This window comes from Rhipicephalus microplus, unplaced genomic scaffold, assembly GCF_043290135.1.
Source record: "Rhipicephalus microplus isolate Deutch F79 unplaced genomic scaffold, USDA_Rmic scaffold_14, whole genome shotgun sequence".
NCBI classification, from domain to species: domain Eukaryota; kingdom Metazoa; phylum Arthropoda; class Arachnida; order Ixodida; family Ixodidae; genus Rhipicephalus; species Rhipicephalus microplus.
This window is the reverse complement of record NW_027464587.1, coordinates 36,842,254-36,862,863: the sequence shown is the minus strand read 5'-3', so window position 1 is coordinate 36,862,863 and position 20,610 is coordinate 36,842,254. Positions and strand designations below refer to the sequence as shown.

Below are 20,610 nucleotides of genomic sequence, written 5' to 3'. Positions count from 1 at the left end.
TGTATAAGTGATTTACTGCGTTGCCCTAGTAATTATTCTTGCTTACTATACGCTGACAGGGTGGCCAGCTGGTCTGAAAACTAGCTAACCTCCCTGTCCTTCCTCTTTCAATCCTTCTCCTCCTACTATACGCTGATGACACAACTCTCTTTCCTCATCACTTAGATACTGCAACTATCGTGTCCAGACTTCAAGTGGACCTAAATTCACTTGTTGACTGGTACAACTATAAGAGATTATTGAATAATCCTTCCGAAACCTAGTTCATGCTGTTTTATTCACCTAGCAAAAGAAACTAGCATCCATTTCTCACATTTTCTTGAACTCAGTAATTATTTATTTAAGCGATGATACGTCATTTGTAGGAGTTATAATAGACACACATCTAGAATTTCACCAACATATCGCTTCTGCTTGTAAAATATTTGACATCATATCAAGGCATTGGTAAAGTCACAAATGTGATTTACCGACATTCTGAAGGCATTATATTATGTATTCATACACAGTCATTTCAAGTATTCTATTATAGCATGTGGTAGTTTATATTCAGTGCACGTATTGTCGTTAAAGCCCTTTAACTGGCAAGATAAAAAAGATTAGTGGAAACAATTTGTTCCTTATTTATTTCGTCTTTAGAACCACCACCGAACCACAAAAACAAGTTTCATGATGTTTCGTGAAAAACTAAAAAAGTTAGAGCAGGTCAAAAATTTTGTTGATTTGCCAGTTAACAGTAAATAGGCGGGGTTCAAAAAAATCACAGCATATCCACGGAGTGAATAATAAGTGGGGTGAAGCGTCCGTTTGTCCTTGCGCCTGCCCAAGCTTCCGTCTATCCATGCTTCCCTCTGTCCGTGTGTCCATCTGTCTATGCGTCTGTGCTTCCGTGATTCCGTCTGTCCGTGTTTCCGTTAGTCCGTCTGTCCACGCATTCGTGTTTCCATGCTTCCGTTCGTCCAATCATTCTTGCTTCCGTCTGTGCTTCCGTCTGTGCTTCCGTTCATCCTCCGCTCGTTCTTGCTTCTTTATGCCTGCCTGCCTGCCTGCCTGCCTGCCTGCCTGCCTGCCTGTCTGTCTGTCTGTCTGTCTGTCTGTCTGTCTGTCTGTCTGTCTGTCTGTCTGTCTGTCTGTCTGTCTGTCTGTCTGTCTGTCTGTCTGTCTGTCTGTCTGTCTGTCTGTCTGTCTGTCTCTCTGTCTGTCTGTCCATCCGTCCATCCATCGATCCGTCCATCCGTCACTCATTCACTTTAGCACATTGTCTGTGCCCTACTTTTCCTAGAAGATTCAGTCCTCAAAAGAATATGATCAGTGAGTTCTACGAAAATACACTCGTGTCAATCCACTTTAAAACATACCATATTCTTGGCACAATGTTTTCATGGGGAAAAACTACTCGGTATTCATGGCTCCGACTGCGCACGCAATGGCTTGTGTGCTTTTATTTGCGATGAAAATGTTACAGCATCTAACAATTACAACGCTAAAAGCGCGCTACTAGAAGCGCTCACAAGCCATGCTAATCTACAACGCGCGTATAGTGCTCCGCAACCCGTGCCAGTTAGCTGAAAAATAGAGAGCTTTAGACTACCGTTTGCAAGCACTGTGGGCATTGCAGGCGTAGTGGGCGTTGCGGGCGTAGTGGGCGCCATATCAGTTTTAGAATAGCGTTTGCCCTGCTGCGATCCGCAACGCACGATCGCAGCGACACCGTAGCCTCGAAACCAGCGCTTTCGGGCCACATGCCGGCCGCCATCACCACCCGTAGCCTCGAACCAGCGCTTGCGGGCCACATGCGCACCACCATCACCGCACGCAATTTCAAATTTTTTGCGTGCTGTCCACGAACGGGAACGCCGACTTGCGTTACGACGCATGCGCAGTGGCAGCGACCGCACCGCAAGGGCTCGCGAAGCGTTATTCTAAAACTCCCTTATATTGTGGACCGTGGCAACGGGCGGCTTCCTCTACGTCTCAACTAAACAACTCTATGACATTCATACCACAGGTTTCTCACACCTACTTCTACGTATTTGAAAAATCTCGATTTGCTTGCCTTGTTGGAGTTCTTGGAACGTGAGGCACAAATCCGTCGACGCGGAGAACGTCAGCGAACTGCACATGCTACATTCTTGTCAACAAAGGATCAACTGGCGCTCTTTGTTGTCTTATTTACAAAATTGAATCAAGAGCACATGTACTTTCGCAGCTAAATTCAGCAAAACAAGCTCACATTACGCGTGCTTTTTGAACAAAAGTGGTTTTTTCCTTGAGTATACAATATTCTTGATCAGCGGGTAAATAACGGTATTGAAAAAACAAACAATGCGACTCATAACTTTCACTTCACGTCAGACGCCATCACAACCTATTTTATGCCCAGCTTGACGTGTTAGCTGTCCCCCAAATGAACGTTTATAATGTGTGTGCTTCTTTTTCGAGGTTTTCCACCGCACCCGTCTGTCTTGCTGAATAATCTCAATAAAACTAGATTCGCGGTCGCCAATAGCTTGTTATTATCTAATTTCGCACTAACTATTGAGGAATGAGCATTGTGTTTGCATCATTTTTATTATGGAATTCTGCATCGCCTAATATGAAATTTATATAGCACACTCATGTTTCAAGAAAAAATGGGGAAAATGTATATAAATATATAACTGCTGCATTTTGTTAATTTCTTAGATGTTGCCTTGTTTGTTCAAAATTCTTAAAATGCTAATCAGAACACTTCAAAAATCTTTTTTACTTGTAACACTTGAAAAATTGAATGCTCGCATTTTAATTTTTGTATTAACATGGCAGATGCAACCTGCCGTTTGTTACTTTGGGACCTCTTCCTGCGTATTTACTTGTAATGTATTTCATTTCTGACGCTAACAAAAAAAAAAGAGTGACCGTCTGAAAGCTGGAAGAATCTACGCGCTTCACTTCGCGGAATGAGGTATTTTTTGGAGGCGCTGGTATGATACTTTTGTTCTATTTCTCTCACTTTCGTACGCGGCTGTGCTTGGGAGGTAGCGATATTTGTTTCTATTGGCGGACATATTGTGATACTACTGTAGAAATTCTTCAGTTTCTATGTATGTGCACTACTACTGCAGGAGCTCTGGCTGCAGTATTCGAATGTAAATAAATAAAGATAACGTGCCGCGTATACTTCTCGGTCCGAGTCTTTTTTTCTGATATCTGTTGCATCACCAAGAGTCAGGTGTGGTTTATTGCATTAGGGGATATTTTGACCACAGACAGTGTGTGAAAGCCTTTCATGTAGGGTTCAGTGCAATCTTATGACCAATATTTGACATAATAATGTGTTGGGTGCGCTTTGTTGCACTAGAGAATATTTAGACTACCGACAACCTCAAAAAGGCTTTTCTACACGGTTTAGACGCAATCTTCTGACCGATATCTGCGACATCATAAAGTGTAGGTTGTCGTTTGTTGCATTATAGGATATTTAGGCTACAGACAACGTTCGATAGCTTTCCATAGAGGGTTCAGTTGCAATCTTATGACTGATGTCTGCAACATCATTGTTACATTGGAGGTCTTCACCGAGCACGCGCTGCGATCCCCGAACAAGACTGGTCAAGTGCAAGCATAAGAAGGAATGTTTATTGATTGTAGGATCGGGCTTTTTATAGCCAGGAGGGGAGAGGGGAAGGTGAGCACTGCTTGTGCCCACGTGCGACTAGTTTTGTCGCGGCCGCCAGATAGGATCCCTTGCGACAATCACGAAGTATTGGGTGTGGTTTGTTGCGTTATAATATAGATTTACTACGGACAACGTTTCAAAGGCTTTCATCTTGGGGTGAGTTGCAATCTTATAACCGATATCTGCGACTTCATGAAGTGTAAGGTATGGTCAGTTGCATTAGATGATATTGCAACTACAGAAAATACTCAGAACATTAGCGGACTTTAAAGCTTCGTCTTTAGGAGTTTAATGCGATAGCGATATGCAGTTTCTATTGCATACCTCAAAAACTTGGGGCAATAAACCTTTCCTAATTATGCACTCACTTCGTAGTCTCAGGAGACAGTAGCGCATGTGCCTTTTGTAGTGGCTGACTGGCTTCAATCCACGCAGCAACTATGATGATCGCACGTTCTGACACCCTGTCACACCGGTCCCGTTAACACAATCCGGCGCTCATGACACTTCACATTCACAATAGATTACTCAATACAATTGGACAATACAATTCAATCTCACACACATTAAATATAAACGCAGGTACATTAGTACAACGCTTCATCACACATTCCAAACAATACAAACGTACAAAGTTCTCTCATTACAACAATTATACAACACTATACATCACATCACAGCACAAACACTTCCACACTTGTGACACAGGATAACACAACATTAACACAACATATGGCACTCAGCACTGCCAAACACATTTTGATTCGACCTCAGCACCTATCCTGTGTATTTCGAGCTGTGCTTGCGTCCTTTCTTGCGGTGCTCGCTTGATCTCTTCTTGTTTTTCCTTGTTCTTTTTCGGCGAGCCTTTTCCAACGACGGTATCTGAGGCAGCGTCTCAGCCATCGTTGTCACTTCCAACCCTGCTAACGGGTCATGACGTTCGACGGGTCCGGTCTGTTTATTTACCAGCTTGTTCATGTCTCTACATTTGGCCTGGCTGACCGACTCCGTCTCCTTTACACTGTCGGTCGGTTGGGGTCGTGCCGACGAACGTTCAGCTGCCCAGCGCGTGAACTCATTCAACACGATCGTCTTCTCATTCGCTGTCTCTTGCGCCGTGGCTTCACCTTGGGCTCTAGTAAGATCCGTCACGGGATGCTCCTCCACTGTATCTCGCGGTCGCTGGGTTGGCGAGAGCTCTATCTTAGGGTCTTCTCCCAAACATTCCGGATCATTCGGTCCTCGCGCCCCGGCAATGTTTCCGATGACAAAGTCGTAAAGGGGGGTCGTCATGCATAAAGCAGTAACCTTCCCGCTGAAGTACGGGGTTTCCGCCTCAATCTCTGCTTCGGGAAGCATCCGAACTGTACGGTCAATTAAGCAAACCGGTTTCGTTTTGCCGGTCAACTCACTTTCCCGTACCAAATTTCTCCGCACGATAACCGTAGAGCTACCGGTATCTCTTAGAACCGTGATCTTCTTCCCCGCAACCTTTCCAGGCAGCGTTGGCATTCCCTTCGTAACACCGGTTGGCCGTTTTGACATTACAGCTCCCACAATAGGAATTTTCTCCCCATTTTTCAACTCTACAAATCCGTCGGTGACGGCATTATCATCGGATTTCGGTGCTGCTAGCACACAGGATACCTGGTGAGTTTGACTCGCTCCGTTTCGACATGCGTCTGCTTTGTGCCCAGTCTGACCACACTTAAAACATTTTACTACCGTAGGGCTCGTAAAGATCGTTCGACAGTTTTTCGCGCGATGACCCACTCGGTTACACAGAAAACAACGCGGAGTGCTCTCCGGTGCACGCTTGTTTTCTTCGGGAGCCAATTTCTTCGAATCATCGTGACAATCCTTCTTCACTTTGGCCAAATTAGTTCCACCTTGCGCTTCCAAGAATTGATCAGCCAATTCAAGCATTCTTTCAAGTGACTCAGCCTTCCTCTATTTCAAATACAGCGACAGGCTTGGGTGGCAACTAGTAAGAAATTGTTCTCTAATTAGGAGCTCTCTAAGTTCATCGTACTCCTGCGCTGTCCCTGAAAGTTCAATCCATCTGTCGAAATAATGACAAAGTCGGGCGGCATACTGCGTAGCCGTCTCACCATCAGCTGCCTTTCCTGTCCGAAATCTGTCCCGGAAACCTTCTACAGTAAATCTAAATCGCTTCAGCAAAGCAGCCTTCACCTTTGCATAGTTGGCTGCATCGGTCGGCGTCAGCCTACCGTACACACTGAGCGCTTCACCACTCAAGCAAGTACTCAAAGCAGTTGCCCATTGATGCTCCGGCCAATTCTGGCTCCTTGCAATTGTCTCAAATCTGTGAAGGTACGCGTCAAGATCGTCCTTCCTTTCATCAAACGCCACGAGCAGCTTGCTTGGGTTCAAGCGGAAGCCATGTTCCTCCCGTTCGCTGGTTTCAACTCTAGCTTGGACCGGAGTTTCACTTCGCTGTTGCAAACGGAGCCGCTCGAGTTCCATCTCGTGCTGCCACTGCCCTTCTCTTTCAGCCATCTCCGCTTCTCTTTCTTCTCTCGCCCTTTCAGCTGCCAACTTTTCTCTCTCCAGCTCCAACTTCAATTGCTGCTCTCTTTCTTCTCTCAACTGTCGCTCCTTTGCCTCTCTTTCTTCTTTCGCCATTTCAGCTGCCAACCTCTCTCATTCCAACTCAGCTGCCTTTTCTTCCTTGGCTCTCTCAGCTGCCAACCTCTCTCGTTCCAACTCAGCTGCTTTTTCTTCCTTGGCTCTCTCAGTTGCCAACCTCTCTCGTTCCAACTCAGCTTCTTTTTTCCGCTTTGGCTCTTTCGACCGCCAGCCTTTCTTTTTCCAGCTCAGCTGCCTTTTCTTCTTTGGCCCTCTCTTTTTCTTCTTTTTCCTTCTGGGTGACCCACTTCCGTAGTTCGGCGCCAGAAAGACCCATCTTCTCACCAAGGGCGACTAACTTTTCGAGATCCATGGTGTCTCGCAACTCGCAAATAAAACCTTGCCGCATGCAAAAAGTATCTGCCTAAATCAGTCTATCGGAACACTCTCCTGCACTCGTTAACGAGAACACTGAACAACCGACAAAATCGTTTCGATAGCACTATCAACAACTCGAGGCTCTTCCTCACTACTTTGGACACACTGTGCACCAAAAGGTCCTGTCGCGGACGCCAGATTAATTGTCACACCGGTCCCGTTAATTAGGGAAGCGATCACCGGGCTAATTCCAAGGGCCGAAGTATCGGTCCCCCAAACCGCACCACGAAAGCGTGGACAATTTAGAAGTGGTCCCTTTTGGCGCGCCAGCGGACGCCGGCTGTGGCCCAAAGAACAAGTCAGAGCCGAGAGTTGATAAACAAACAAAATTATATTCTCAACAATGGCAGATCGAAAACCATACACAAGAATGCACACTCCACAATAGTTACATACAATACGTCACCAATCAAACAACGTACTACACAGTATAATCAGCCACACTCAAAACAACGGACACAGACAACGATACGCTCTACAATGCAGTCGCATGCATTGAACAACCAAGACACTTAAAGACTAAAGAGATAGAAAACCTATCCAGTCCAAAGTTCTTGAAACAAAAGTCTGGATGATACTCTTCCGAGAATCACTCACTCAAAGTCCAGCGTTGTTGTCGTTCCGCGCCCTCGAAGTTTCTCTTCCAGGAAATCTCGCGTCTTCAATTGGCCACTCTCCAAGCTTCACACTTCTTCGCCCGAACACGTCGGCTTCACACACGCAGCTGTCGCCACGCGTCTTCGCTCGATAGGGATAAACACACCCTCTTGCCTGTAGCTCGAGCCTTCACCCCTCAGGTGGAAATCCTCTTCATCTCCTGCTTCGTCCCTACGGACAAAACCTTCGCCGACTACACGGCGGAATCCCTACGCACTCTGGCGCTAACTTCCGTCTTCTCCTCATCTCTCGTCTCGGCTGCTCGGTTAAATACCTTCCGCGCAACATTCCAGAAAGTTCTCGTCATTTCGTCGGCGCGATACACAGCGAAGGCTGGGGAGAGGCGCGAGACTGTACGGGGGCCGTCCCCGACAGATGACTCAACCCGGCATACGCGCCCCTTTTCTTCTGGAAATTTCCAGTGCTTGCCCGGCTCCCGCTGTGGGGTGAGGAAGTTCATCGGCGAAGCCACGCTTCCGAGGGGAGAGCGTCGCGCGCCTGGGGAGCCTTTAGATGTTTGTTTTCTTTCTTTTTTTTTCCTTGACCTCGTGGCGTCACTTCGGCGCGTTATCGCAAGAATTTGGCGGCGCGCCTATTTTGAGCGCTCGTTCTGTGACACACCCACTGGCACTGGGCGCTTGCAGCACGCATTATTACTGCAATACTTCAAGTTACATTGTGAAGCATGTATACAGGACCCATGTGTTTGTAAGCACGACAGCTACCTTTACTACATTTACAAGGAGAGGAAGTTTTTCTTCGCCATATTCACAAGCAGTCGCGTGGCTGTGCGGTATCACATCTGCTTGCCACGCAAACGGACCAGGCTCGACCTGCACTCTGACCCAACCTACCCTGGTGTGGTCCCCACTGTGACCCAGTATTTTTATCACTTATTTTATTTGCATCGTTCTCAAGTCTTTGGTCAAGCATAACATCATGATTTTCACTCACAACCAACGACGCTGACACAAACGCCAGCGCCAGAAGTTTGGCGAAATGAGCTCTGTAACGCTGTCGCGTTAAAAGCTTTATACGCGGTACTTGTTTCCAACCTTATGACCAATGTACGTTGCATAACTAAAAGACATATGTGGTTTGTATCATTAGATGATATTTCGGCCAGAAATATTGTTCCAAAGCCTCCTATACAGGGCTCAGTTGCAGTCCTCTGACCTAAATATGACACTACACGTAGTTTATTTTTCAGTAAGTGCTGTGAAAGATAATGTTTGAACATGTACTGGATGTACCAGCATATTCAAGATAATATTAGTGAATTTGGTACTGCATGTCCAAAAACGCGACGAATCATAAACGTTTATGACATTTCATATTTTGCTTAATAAATTAAAAAAAATTGTTTTTGCTGTTATTTGTTTTCGGAACAGGAAAGACCAAAAGTACTCTCGAAAATTCACTTTTTGAACCACTGCTACCAATAATTGCAAGCTGGCAGACACCACAATACGACTCACCTAATTTCACAGAAAGAAATTTCTTGGACACTACCATTACATTATGATGTATAATAAGTTATTTAGAGTTTGTTTTAGAGACCTCAATGTCTTTTTAAAAAATCACACTTTGGAAGAAAATAATAAGCAGGTATGTCTCGTGCGCTGCCTGGAAGTGTATAAAGCGTTACTATAGACTGTTTAATTGATGCGTACTTGAATCTAGAAGTGTGCTGAACATGACATGTTCACTTATGAGGAAACAAGAAAGTCTGTCTCGCTTCGCCACGGTGGTCTAGTGGCTAAGGTACTCGGCTGCTGACCCGCAGGTCGCGGGATGAAATCCCGGCTGCGGCGGCTGCATTTCCGATGGAGGCGGAAATGTTGTAGGCCCGTGTACTCAGATCTGGGTGCACGTTAAAGAACCCCAGCGGTCAAAATTTCCGGAGCCCTCCACTACGGCGTCTCTCATAATCATATGGTGGTTTTGGGACGTTAAACCCCACTTATCAATCAATCAATCAAATCAAGAAAGTCTGGCTCTACTAGCAGTGCTACAATATACCTGCATTTTATTGCTAGATGGGCTATAAGTTAGAGTTTCCAATAATGGTTCTTTCTAGTTTGCATGTCGTTAAAAGAAGAGTTATAATGTGCACTCCCTCTTGGATTAGAAATTACCAAGGTGGGTTCATGTATTCAACTCTGATGCAACTCAAGTAGGAAAAGCTGCCTTTTTGTTAATGTAAGAAGTGTTCGTTCCTATGTGCCAAATTTTTCGGGAACCTCTTTTAGACTGCGCAGCAACTTATTTGCGTTTTTTTTCTCTTCGTAATCAAACTAGGTGCCAAGGCACAACGTTAAGCCTATCGACGGAGCCTGCTACATCACTGCCGTACATACACTTCCTTTTAGCAACAACAAAACTTGAGCAATTTTCATGAACAAAATACTTATATTCCTCGTAGGCACTATTTACAAAGCCATTAACAGCCGTCAGTAAGGTGACTGTGCCAGCCTTAGCAATCCCTCAAACATCGTTAGCTGTGTCCCACGATGCATAGATGTACAGTGTCATTTGTTATGAAAGGGAAAATGTGAGCTCGTGGCCTGCGCGCTCCGGCGGCTGCTGGCAGTGCGTTCAAGTGAACTTAAGAGCAATCACAGTCTCTTTTTGTGTCATCTCGCGGCGAGCGAAACAACCAGTCGTTGCTGATATGGAACCGGTGGCAAGATTGCGACCCCCCCCCCTTTCAAGGCGATCATGCGAGAGCCGGTAATCGCCTTGAAGTGGGAAGGGTTGCAACCTTTGCGTTCTACTATATCAGTAACGAACGGTGGCCTTGCTCGTCGCTAGATGACGTAAAAACATGCTGTGGTTGCTCTCGCTCCCGCTTGAACGTGCTGCCAGCAGCCGCTGGAGCGCACAAGTGAAGTGTCGCCGTGTTCCTTTTAATAAAAATTGACGCTGTGCAGATTTATCGACGCAAACTTTCGTTCGCGGGAGCAGCGCACGCACCAATATGAATTTATTGCATATACCACTGCAGCTAATTTGGTCACTGCGATGTCAGTTACATCTTAAATTGTCAAAATTTGGCGGGGTGGGGGGAGTGAATCATCATTGTAACATGCTCTTGTGTCTTCAAAAACGTACCAGCTCACTTTATTGAGAGCACGCCATTCTGTGCTGACTTGAACAGCTTTAAACCAAAGATTAAGCAACAATGTACGGCAGCCTTGGACGCGGTCGGTGCGTACCTTTGGTCGCGCACCCTTTTCCTCCACCAGCACGACTAGACGCTGTCTACTAGTATGCGTGTAAATAGGCGTGCCAGTGCTTGGCCCTTTAGAGATAAATTTACTTTCAGAGCTTACATTTGCGACGCGCTGTTTGAACACGGAAAGCACCGGTAGGACACACACGAGCGCGTAGTAACAACAGTTTTTTTTAATGAAAACATGACAATTATGTGCGTGTGTAAGAAAGAAAGAAAGAAAGAAAGAAATAAAAATAAAAACTGGCAGGTTCCACGTACAGTGGGAATCGATGATATGCGAAGCACCAATCAGAAATGTTGATATGTCACTTTCAAAGCAGCACAACGTTATGAGGTGAAGATGAATGATGCCGTACATGACTTCCGTGTCATGATTATCATGTTTGCATGTGTCGTTTACCTTCGTCATCTATTCACGTCACGGTATATCAAATTTAGTATATGTGGAGCTAGCGAAACGGTCGCGATCACGCTATGAGTGTGGTATGTTGTAATGTTCTCACATGACACACGTGTCAGAGTTATCGTGTTTGCACCAGTCATAAATTTCATCATCCACTGACGTCACGTAACACCAAATTTGGTACATGTGGAGCTAGCAAAACGGCCGCGAGCACATCATGAAGGCCCAACATACTCTAATGTAGAATTGACGCGCGTGCACGCTGGGCACAGCGACGCTACGTTAGCGAAACTTGAGCACTCTATAGTCTGACGCCAGGCGCGACCAGCCTCCGTCGGCGCGGCCTGACGGTAACCGGTGCGAAAAGCGACATGCTGCATTTCGCGCCGATGCGTTACGTCGACAACAATGCGTCTGCCTCTTTTCGTAACCGAGGGATGCCGGACGCGCAGAACCGCGCATGCGTCAAAGCAACACAGCGGGGTGCACGAATGCGAGTATATTGCAGGACCGGCGCCTGGCGTGGCGACGCCGGCGTGACGCGAGAAAATTAACGACGGCGAGCACATGCAACGCGTCACGTCGAAATGTATTGGCGCCTTGTCTGTGGCATGTAGTCATGCTCTCACATGACACGTACCTCATGATTATCATGTTTGTGCCAGTCACGTACTTTCGTCATCCATTGGTGTCACGTAATACCCAATTTGGTTTATGGGAAGCTGGCAAAACGGCCGCGAGCGTATCATGAGTGTGACTTGTAGTCATGTAGTTAAATGACACGTATGACTTGAATATCATGTTTGGATGTGTCATTTACCTATGTCGTCCGTTCGCGTCGCGTAATACCGAGTTTGGTACACGTGAAGCAAGCGAAACGGCCACGGGCGCATCAGGAGTGTAGCATGTAGTCATGTTGTCACATGACACGCGTCTCATTATTATTATGTTTGCACCATTCACATACCTTCGTCATACATTCACGTACCATAAGGCCAAATTTGGTATATGTGACGCTAACAAAACGGCCGAGAGCGCATCATGATCGTGGCATGTAGTAATGTTGTTACATGACGCGCTTGTCATGATTTTTATGTTAGGGCTTGTGTTCGCTATGCAATCATGTCATACCATACCAGTTTCGCAAGATGCCATGTGAACGAAACCACAGCAAGCGCTGCAGGACCATGAAATTGAAATCATGCCATTTATGACATACATGTCTAGATTTTCATGTTATAACTAGTCAAATATGTTCTTCATACAGTCATGTTATGGCATACCAAGTATAAGTAGTCAAATATGTTCTTCATACAGTCATGTTATGGCGTACCAAGTTTGGTGTCGATACCATTATCGAAACGGCCAAGAGATCTAAAGGTCGTAGGCGGCTAGATAGATAGATAGACAGACAGATAGATAGATAGATAGATAGATAGATAGATAGATAGATAGATAGATAGATAGATAGATAGATAGATAGATAGATAGATAAGCTCGAGGTCGCTGAAGTTCGCTAAGAAATGCTTCACATTTAAAACGTCCGCCTGCACAGATTTGTCGCAGGTTTCAACTATGTACATTCATGTAGCCCCTGACTGACCCTTCAACATTTTATTTAGCTCGCGCTTTTTGTACCACCTCGCTACTGATGACTGAAACACGCCTAAATTCCTGAGTTCTGAGGAACGCGAGTGGTGTATAGTGTATATAAGCAGCCCGCTCTTAGCTTGCTGTTGAACGGTCGATTCGTTCTCTAGTGGTTTTGCACCGCGGGCTGCGGAGCGAGAACTTATGTACGTTCGACGCCAAGCGACGAAACATTTTCGTCTTTTTGTTTTTTATATCTGTTAGTATATATCTTGTAGCGTCATGCCGATGACGCAAATACGTTAGCGTAACCATGATGGACCCCGACATAATACACTTTCTTGTTAAAAAAGGCTTTTTTTTAGAATGGGGCCGCGACCAACGTCATAACTAAAAGAAAAGTTTTGTTTTTTTAAGCTTGCTGATGCCTAGATCGCCACGCTGTCATGAAGAAATGGCTAACTGCACGGATTTACTCATCAACTCACATGTTTTTGCTGCGTTAAATTACTTACCAGTATGGTCCAGTTTGGAAAGGGCTCTTTTGCTTTCTGCATTGAGTATACACTGTGAGCATACAGCTAAACCAAATGATGTGCTCCTTGCATACGCAGGCCTGGATCCCGCCTCACCACGCTACAAGAATCTTCCTCCGCAAAAAAGGCTGTCACGGACGGATGCCCAGTTCGTGGATGTCATTCATACAGACATCTATGGTGTGGTGCCATTCGGAGGCTTCGGTGAGTTCTGTGCATGAGGCGCTTTACTGTATTCTTCTGAGTGACACGAGCTTTTAGCGACACTACGTTAGTCTTGGCATAAGCGTTCCTGCTTTGCATTCTGAGTAATGAAAACTTGCAAAGTTTGAAGCACGGAATATGTTTCAAAGCATTAAACATACACGATGCAATGTCGTGGAATGTTCTCTACGTGATGTCATAGGTAGCATTAACAAACACATTTTAAATAAATGCAAGGAAGGGAACTGAACTCTTGAGCTGGAACGAAATTTAAATATTTTGTAGTTCCGCGTTTCTCGTGGAACAAGGAAAAATTCGGTGGATCCCACGTAACCTTGGGAATCAATGTTCTGCGAAGCTTGTGGATGAAAGGTGAACGTGTTTCATATTTTTATTGAGCGAGACGTTATGAAGGGCCGCTAAATATATCTACAAATCGACGCACATGCATACGTAAATAGACGCGTTAATTTAATAAGTAACGTTGAAAGTTGGATGAGGTGGTGATTGTTCATGTTTACTTATAAAGCAGCGCACGCAGGCAAGCACGAAAGAAACGAAAGGGACACGCCTTCTTTCATTTCTTTTGTGCTTGTCTGCGTGCACTACTTCATAAGCAAACTTGGCATATATTTTATAATAGCAGTTTTTTACTGTTGTGTAGCGATGCCAACCGCAACATAGATATTAGCAACGCCCGAAGCGGTAAGCTGATTATGAAGCACTAGGGCTTGCACATGTGCGTGCGAGGTTGGTAGTTCTCAACACGGCCACAGCATTTAAGCTCAGCGAATGGCGCCTAACTACAATTTCCTTTAACCAGACGTGATGACTGTATGATAGGAGTACGTTTGTAGTATTTGTAAAACTGGAAAGCCAACACTTCAAATACAATTGACGTTTCACGAACATTACGATCTACTTGAAAAGCAGTTCCGAGAATTGGCATGTCTCTGTCGTATAGAATACTTGATATAGCCACGCTGAATGCTGGGCTCGATGCCTGCTAGGACCATAATATTTATTCTACGCGTTCATTACATCAAAGCTGCCGATGCCAGCTTTCAAGGTCGAAGCTCGTGATGGCCCACCCAGTTGGCGTCCATCACGACCCAAAAAGCCCACACCGAAACTGAGCCCCTGTTCAACAAAAACAGAAAACGTGTCTAAACAACGAACTTTAGGTGTAATCAACTACACGATAGCACAATACGTGATCACCCGCATCATCTGTCTGCCCGTCCTTTCGTGCATCTGTTCGTCAGTCTATCGGTGCATCCGTCCATCCATGCATATGTCCACCAGTCCTTCTGTCCATGCATATGTTCACCTGTCCGTCCTTTAAGTGGTTGTGGAAAGCAAAAGAAGAGTGCCAACCGCAGCTGGCTATTCTTAGGATGACGCCTCAACAGGTCGGCACAGGAATGGTGTAATAGGAATAAAACAGATAGGAACGAAAGGTAAGAGAAGATGAAAAAACAAACGTAAGCACATCTGCTCGCTGTAGTCGCTGTAAAGCCTACGTGATCACGTCTATGACGTGGCCTTCCATGGATTCCGTCTAACGTTCACGTTGGCATTGCAGGAAACGAGGCTCCAATGACCTGGATAATTGCACAGAATAAACTTCTGGGTTGCGAAAACCAAAATGTTCTTTTTACGTTTTACGTTTCGGCAGGGGGACCGGCCTTCGCCATAATAGCAGGATATATATATATATATATATATATATATATATATATATATATATATATATATATATATATATATATATATATATATATATATATATATATATATTGTTCTTTTACAGATTCTGAAGAACATGCAAACCATTTGGTTGCGCTATGCCTACATCTAAGTGAGGTCCTCAAAGTGTGCATTATTTTTTGTAAATAAATTATAAATTTTTAAAAATGTATTTTTTTGTCCTGTGGTGTCTGAATATAATGTCCTACATCTACCAACATGTTTGCTCTCGAGAGCGTTTTCCCAACCTCGATGAACAGAAAATACGCGTATGAGACAGAATTACTCCTTGTGCTTATTAATGAGCACGATGGACAATTTCGACGTCTGAACACAGTGCTGTATGTATGTCCGGATGAAAGTAGCAAGTAATCGCAAAGTTCGGTAGTTACGTGACTGCGTGCGAAGCAGGTTGACGTTTCTGTCAGTGACTCCTTGGCATCAAGATATTCTACGTGTCAAGATATTCTACGTGCGCTGGATATGTTTTTTTCCTACTTCAGTGAAAACCGCCTGCATAAATAGCAGCTCTTGAATAACTAGTTTTGTGTTATTTTGATTTTTTTATTGTAGGACTGAAGGAGCCGATCGGCCACATCGACTTCTTTCCCAATGGCGGTGACAGACAGCCAAACTGCTCCAGTGAGTCTTCTTATGCTGTCCTATGAGCTCATGCTCTGACGCACTCGTTGTTTCGCGCCTGTGCTGACGCGAAAATCAAACACATAACATGCATATGCGAATAGTTCTGTGGAGACGAGCAAGGTGGCGTAAGGATAAAGAAACAGAAAGTAGACAACGAATTGTGTATATGTGCTTCAAGGGGTCAATGAGTTTGCCCCATGCTCTGCGAAATACTAGCTTCCTGGTTAGTTCAATTAATAGAGCGATCTCCCTGAAAAGCCGTTGGTTCCGAGCTGAATGTTCGGACCAGGACAAATATTTCGGCAACCAAAAGGCTTTTTCTTCTGAGAAATTTGTACAGATTTCCTTGTGTCTTCATGTGACAATCTGGTGATTGTCTCAACTGGATTTCTTTCATATCATGCACGCTGGCGCGCACAGAGAGTTCAACGTAAGTCCTTCACGATGTCACCAAACGTATTAATTAACATGAAGGCGCAGTGCCTGCAATATATATTTCCAACCTCATGCTCGTTTTATATTGTCAGAATTTTACCTTTTCTAGCACTCTTCATATTAGCTATTGTCAACTCTCTCACTGACCTGCACTTTTTAATGACAGCCGCTGTTAAAAAATGCGGTATACCATCGACGCTTAAAGTGCAGCGCACAGTGCAAGTGTAGTGCTTATAAGCAGGAGCCTAAAGAATGGCAGCTGCAGTACAGTGGGAGAGACAAGTACAGATGGCAATCGCTACAAGCTCGGCCAGCCCGAATTCTATGCAAGCTCGGTGCACTTGAAGTTGCAGCCATTGTGTTAATATGCGCACACACCCCAGAAAAAAATCTTGCTGAAAATATGGTAAACACTAGAGTACTGATCTGGGTGCATTTTTATTGTTTTCATTTACATACTTTAAAGAAGATTTAAAACTGGCGTTATACAATACTCGCAACACTTTCAACATTCATAGTAAGGAAGCAATAATACGTTAGGGCATACTAGTTAGGGTGTATTTCAAAGACATCTAGCCCAGATACACTGCATTTAAATTGAAAGTGAAAATGCCTGAAGCCTGTGTATTTATTTTAAGCGCACTTTGAAGACCACCCGGTGGTCGAAATTTCCGGAGCCTTCTCTCTTCCTTAATAGCATAGTGGTTCTGGTGCGTTAAACCGAAACTATTATACTATGACGAAATATACAGTGGGTACTTACCTAGTGGAGTGTGCGCAGAAATAAGGAGCGTTTTCAGGCTTGTTTACAAGATGGAACCGCCACACGAACAGTTACAGTCGAGAGCCCGTGAGTGTGGCGTAGTGTGCTCCCGCGGTCAACTGAGCTGGATTGCGCGTCGTGTTTACAGCAGTGTCCGCGCTTTATTTTATCACGTGCGAACAAGTTTTTTTTCAAGTGGGAAACTTCAGTGGAAACCAGGATGAACGCCTCAAAAGGGATGAGACAATGCACAAAGAAACACAACCATTTTTTCTTTCAGGTTATTTCTAACAGTGATAAAACCTTCTTGGGCTGTGCAACTTCAGTACTGATTGAAGCCTTCGATTGACGTCTTAAGGCTAGTGCACACTGGCGACTAGCAGCGGTCGCACGACCATTTGCGACTGGCGACCAAAAAGCTACTGATGTGCACACTGGCAGAGGCTACATGCGAGCGACCAGAAGTCCCAATCCCAGAGAGTCACGTCCGGATCTCGTTATCAGCGAAAACTCTGGAGACCGGCACCAATCAGCTGATCGCACCAGCTGAGTGAGTGGAGCAAACCGAACGCGCCGCATTTCTCGTTTTTAACCGTTCTCACCAGCGCAATAAAAAACAACAAAAATTTAGCATTGCTGATTGGTTCCAGCAGCTTTGCGACCGCAGTCGCGCGACTGAAATATCGGTCAGGAAGCGACTAGCCAAAGCAATCGCTTTGCGACCGTTTGCGACTGTTCGCGACCATTTGCGGCCAGTTGCAAATGGTAGTGCGACCACTGCTAGTCACCGGTGTGCACCAGCCTTAACGTTTCGAACGGCACTTTTATGTTTGGTGGTCTTCTGCCCGAGTACTGAGCCGAGGAGAATACGGGAGTTTCATTTTTTTTTTGCCAACGACGGTGTTACATCATGCTTTCGTACGATTTTTGCTTCGAGCTTCAGAGTAGAAATAAGCTCTATTCAGCGTGCAATATTTCTAGTGCGTGCCTTCTAAGAACCATGCACCAACAATCAGAAATCGTATCTGTTATAATACGGGTCAGCTGCACGGGAAAGCTTACACAAACACGCGGCTTCAAGTTGTCGCGAGAGCAAGGTTTCGCGGAGAATCTTGTTCTTTTACGGCTTACAAACGGAGCAGTCAAGGTCGCCCCGTTCGGGATTAGAAGGGGAAAGCTTATTCGGAAAAGCGTCTAGCAAGAGGCAGGTCCGGCGCCACCATCTGAGTCTAAGCCATTGTTAACAGGCACGCGTGTCATTGAGAATGACATGGGGACGCGACCACTTAGCCTGACCGAGACATAGTGGTGGCAGGTAAACGACCATATTCTCTCGCGCTGTTGTTAGGATGTCGGGGCGCCTCGTTGTCGCATGTACACCTGGTAAGCAATGGTGTACCCATCGCTCTTAAGGACGCTTCTAGGAAGCAACAGTTAATGAAAGAACTTACGGGGCCCGAGCGTGGGAACGGCCGCCGACGGTAGTCGGCCGAAGGAGGCAGCACGGCCTGGTATGGGAGAGAGTGTCCCGTGCGGAGGACTTATCCCTTTGCGTGTTTCATTTGGTAAGGAGGTTTTTACAGCTGTAGTGCCTTTTATGAAAGTGTTTCTGTGATTGGTTGTGATGCTGCGAGTCCCAACATGTGATTGGATTTTGTGAAGACTCTTTGTTCGACCAAGGGTTAAAAAGAGGATGTTTGAACTTGAAAAGTGAGCGGAGTCGGGGTAAACAGGGGATCTCACCACGGGAGACCAGGCCATGCAGGCCGAGGGGTATGTCACCATTTTCTATGTTTTGTCTTTGTGACCCAGTGCATTTTGTAAATTGAAGTTGTGTTAGCTAAATAAACCCCCAATAAGTGCTTCCCAAAATCATCGTGTTGACGTCTCTTCGATTGCCTCCGCGGAGTTTCACCCACACTTATTCGTCTCCCTGGTCGTCCGATGCGCCTAACTTGAACAACCCCGACGTTTCGCTACAAAGTTATCAAGAAACAGCGCACACATGAAGCCTAAATTGGCCACTTAAAACTTAATAGTTAGGCAAAATCTATCGAACGTCTTTGGCGCTGGCAACAGTTGCATTGTTCCATTATGATGGTCATAGGCGTGCGCACGAGTGGGGCAGGTAGGGCAGCAGCCTGCCCTAGTCATAGTTAAATTAGGGGGGGGGGGCGAAATCTTCCCCATAAATAGCGAGGGGAGCTGCGTCAAACCTTCTCGTTAACCCCATGTTGAGAACTCTCAGCACGCCCAAGATGGCAGTAATGGCTGTTGTCATGTGGTTGCAGGTTTCAATACATGAGCACTATGGGGTGCTTTTCCTCTAGTATATGAACTCCGATAGCAACAGCGCCGGTAAAAGAGCCGAGGAGGCGGAGTTAAAAATTTTTGACTACTGACTCACCGTTTTGAGACTTAGCAAAGAAAGCATTGCATTTCTTTTGTCTGCCGCAAGCTCAGATGTATAACTCTTAGACCGTAAATAGAAAGCGGAGAGCACCACTGGTCCAGCCGTGAATAAAAGTCACTTTCCTGTTTTCTTGCTTTTTATTTTGGCCACAAACCAGGCATCGCACATCATACGCCACCACACAATGTGGGTGAAACAAGCGAAGCTGTGATTGTCGTCGATTTGTGACTCTTGCAGGGGCGGATCTTTTGTGCGAGCATTTGCGCTCGTACGATTACTACATGGAGACGATTGTGACGGCCGCACCTTGCGTCATGGTGGGCTTCGTCTGTGCGGATTGGTCTTCCTTTGTGGCTGGTCGCTGCACTGACTGCGGGGCACGCAACGACCTTTGCGTGCGGTTCGGAGAGCCCGCAGACCAACACCGGGCGCTACTGAGTGACACTTCACGGTCGCTGCTCGTATACCTGCGTACAGCCGGCTACTACCCGTACTGCGGTGAGAGCCCATTTCAGGTTAATTATATTTTCACGCAGGTGAGGACGCTTCTAGGCTTGCATGCATATGAGGTGCGTTCCACCAGATAAGTAACAATGGCGCGCGTCCACTGCTACGGCAACAACGGCGGGTAACCAACGGTGACAGGACGATGCCATATGCGGGTGCACGGTTTTACTTGAGGGGGGTCGAAGGTTAGTCGCAGCACCTCTCCACAAATTATGTCAATTTACTCGGGGGGGGGGGGGGGGGGGCTGACAGTGCCCCTCCCCGAATTGCGGCGTCCCGCTCCTTTTTATGTCTATACAAGGCTGGCTTGGCGGCCCCCTCTCGAAAAGTAGGGAGGACGGCCACCCCCTGCATCCCTCGCCCTCGTGCGCATGCCTATGAAGGATGCCACTTAAATCAAGAAAATTTTTTCTGGGCCTTTGCTACAGCAGGTGACGTGGTCAGTGGCAACGCCGAGGTGTCCCTGATGTCATGTTGTTTCACGCGTGATAAGCGTGGTCTGCGTTTCTAACTTCAGTTGCTAGCTTGCCGACTTGCCGAAGCACCATTCGCTGACTAGGAAGTTCACATTTCCTGCAAAATACTGGTTGCTAAGGGAACGCATTTTTGTCTTTAAGCTGCGTTGTCCTAGCAATAGGTATCAGGTGCCGTCAATGGACCAACCGACACGCGGTGCTGTTTCCTTATCTAACTAATCGTTCCCACCGAGCGTCCTCACCTTAAGAAGTGCCCGTGCGTAGTTACCTTTTGATTACACACGGTAACATAAAACCACAGCCACC

General features: G+C 45.8%; 1 protein-coding gene across 4 annotated transcripts in view; it reads left to right on the top strand.

Annotated features, from left to right (window-relative positions):
* Positions 1-20,610, top strand: part of LOC119181524 (pancreatic triacylglycerol lipase) — a 197,124-nt gene that overhangs the window by 118,230 nt on the left and 58,284 nt on the right. For all 4 annotated transcript variants that reach the window (XM_075882979.1, XM_075882981.1, XM_075882978.1 and 1 more), the window contains exons 5-7: positions 13,191-13,316; positions 15,639-15,707; positions 19,559-19,819. In XM_075882979.1, coding sequence (XP_075739094.1) covers positions 13,191-13,316; positions 15,639-15,707; positions 19,559-19,819 — 456 coding nt within the window. The remainder of the gene's footprint in view (positions 1-13,190; positions 13,317-15,638; positions 15,708-19,558; positions 19,820-20,610) is intronic.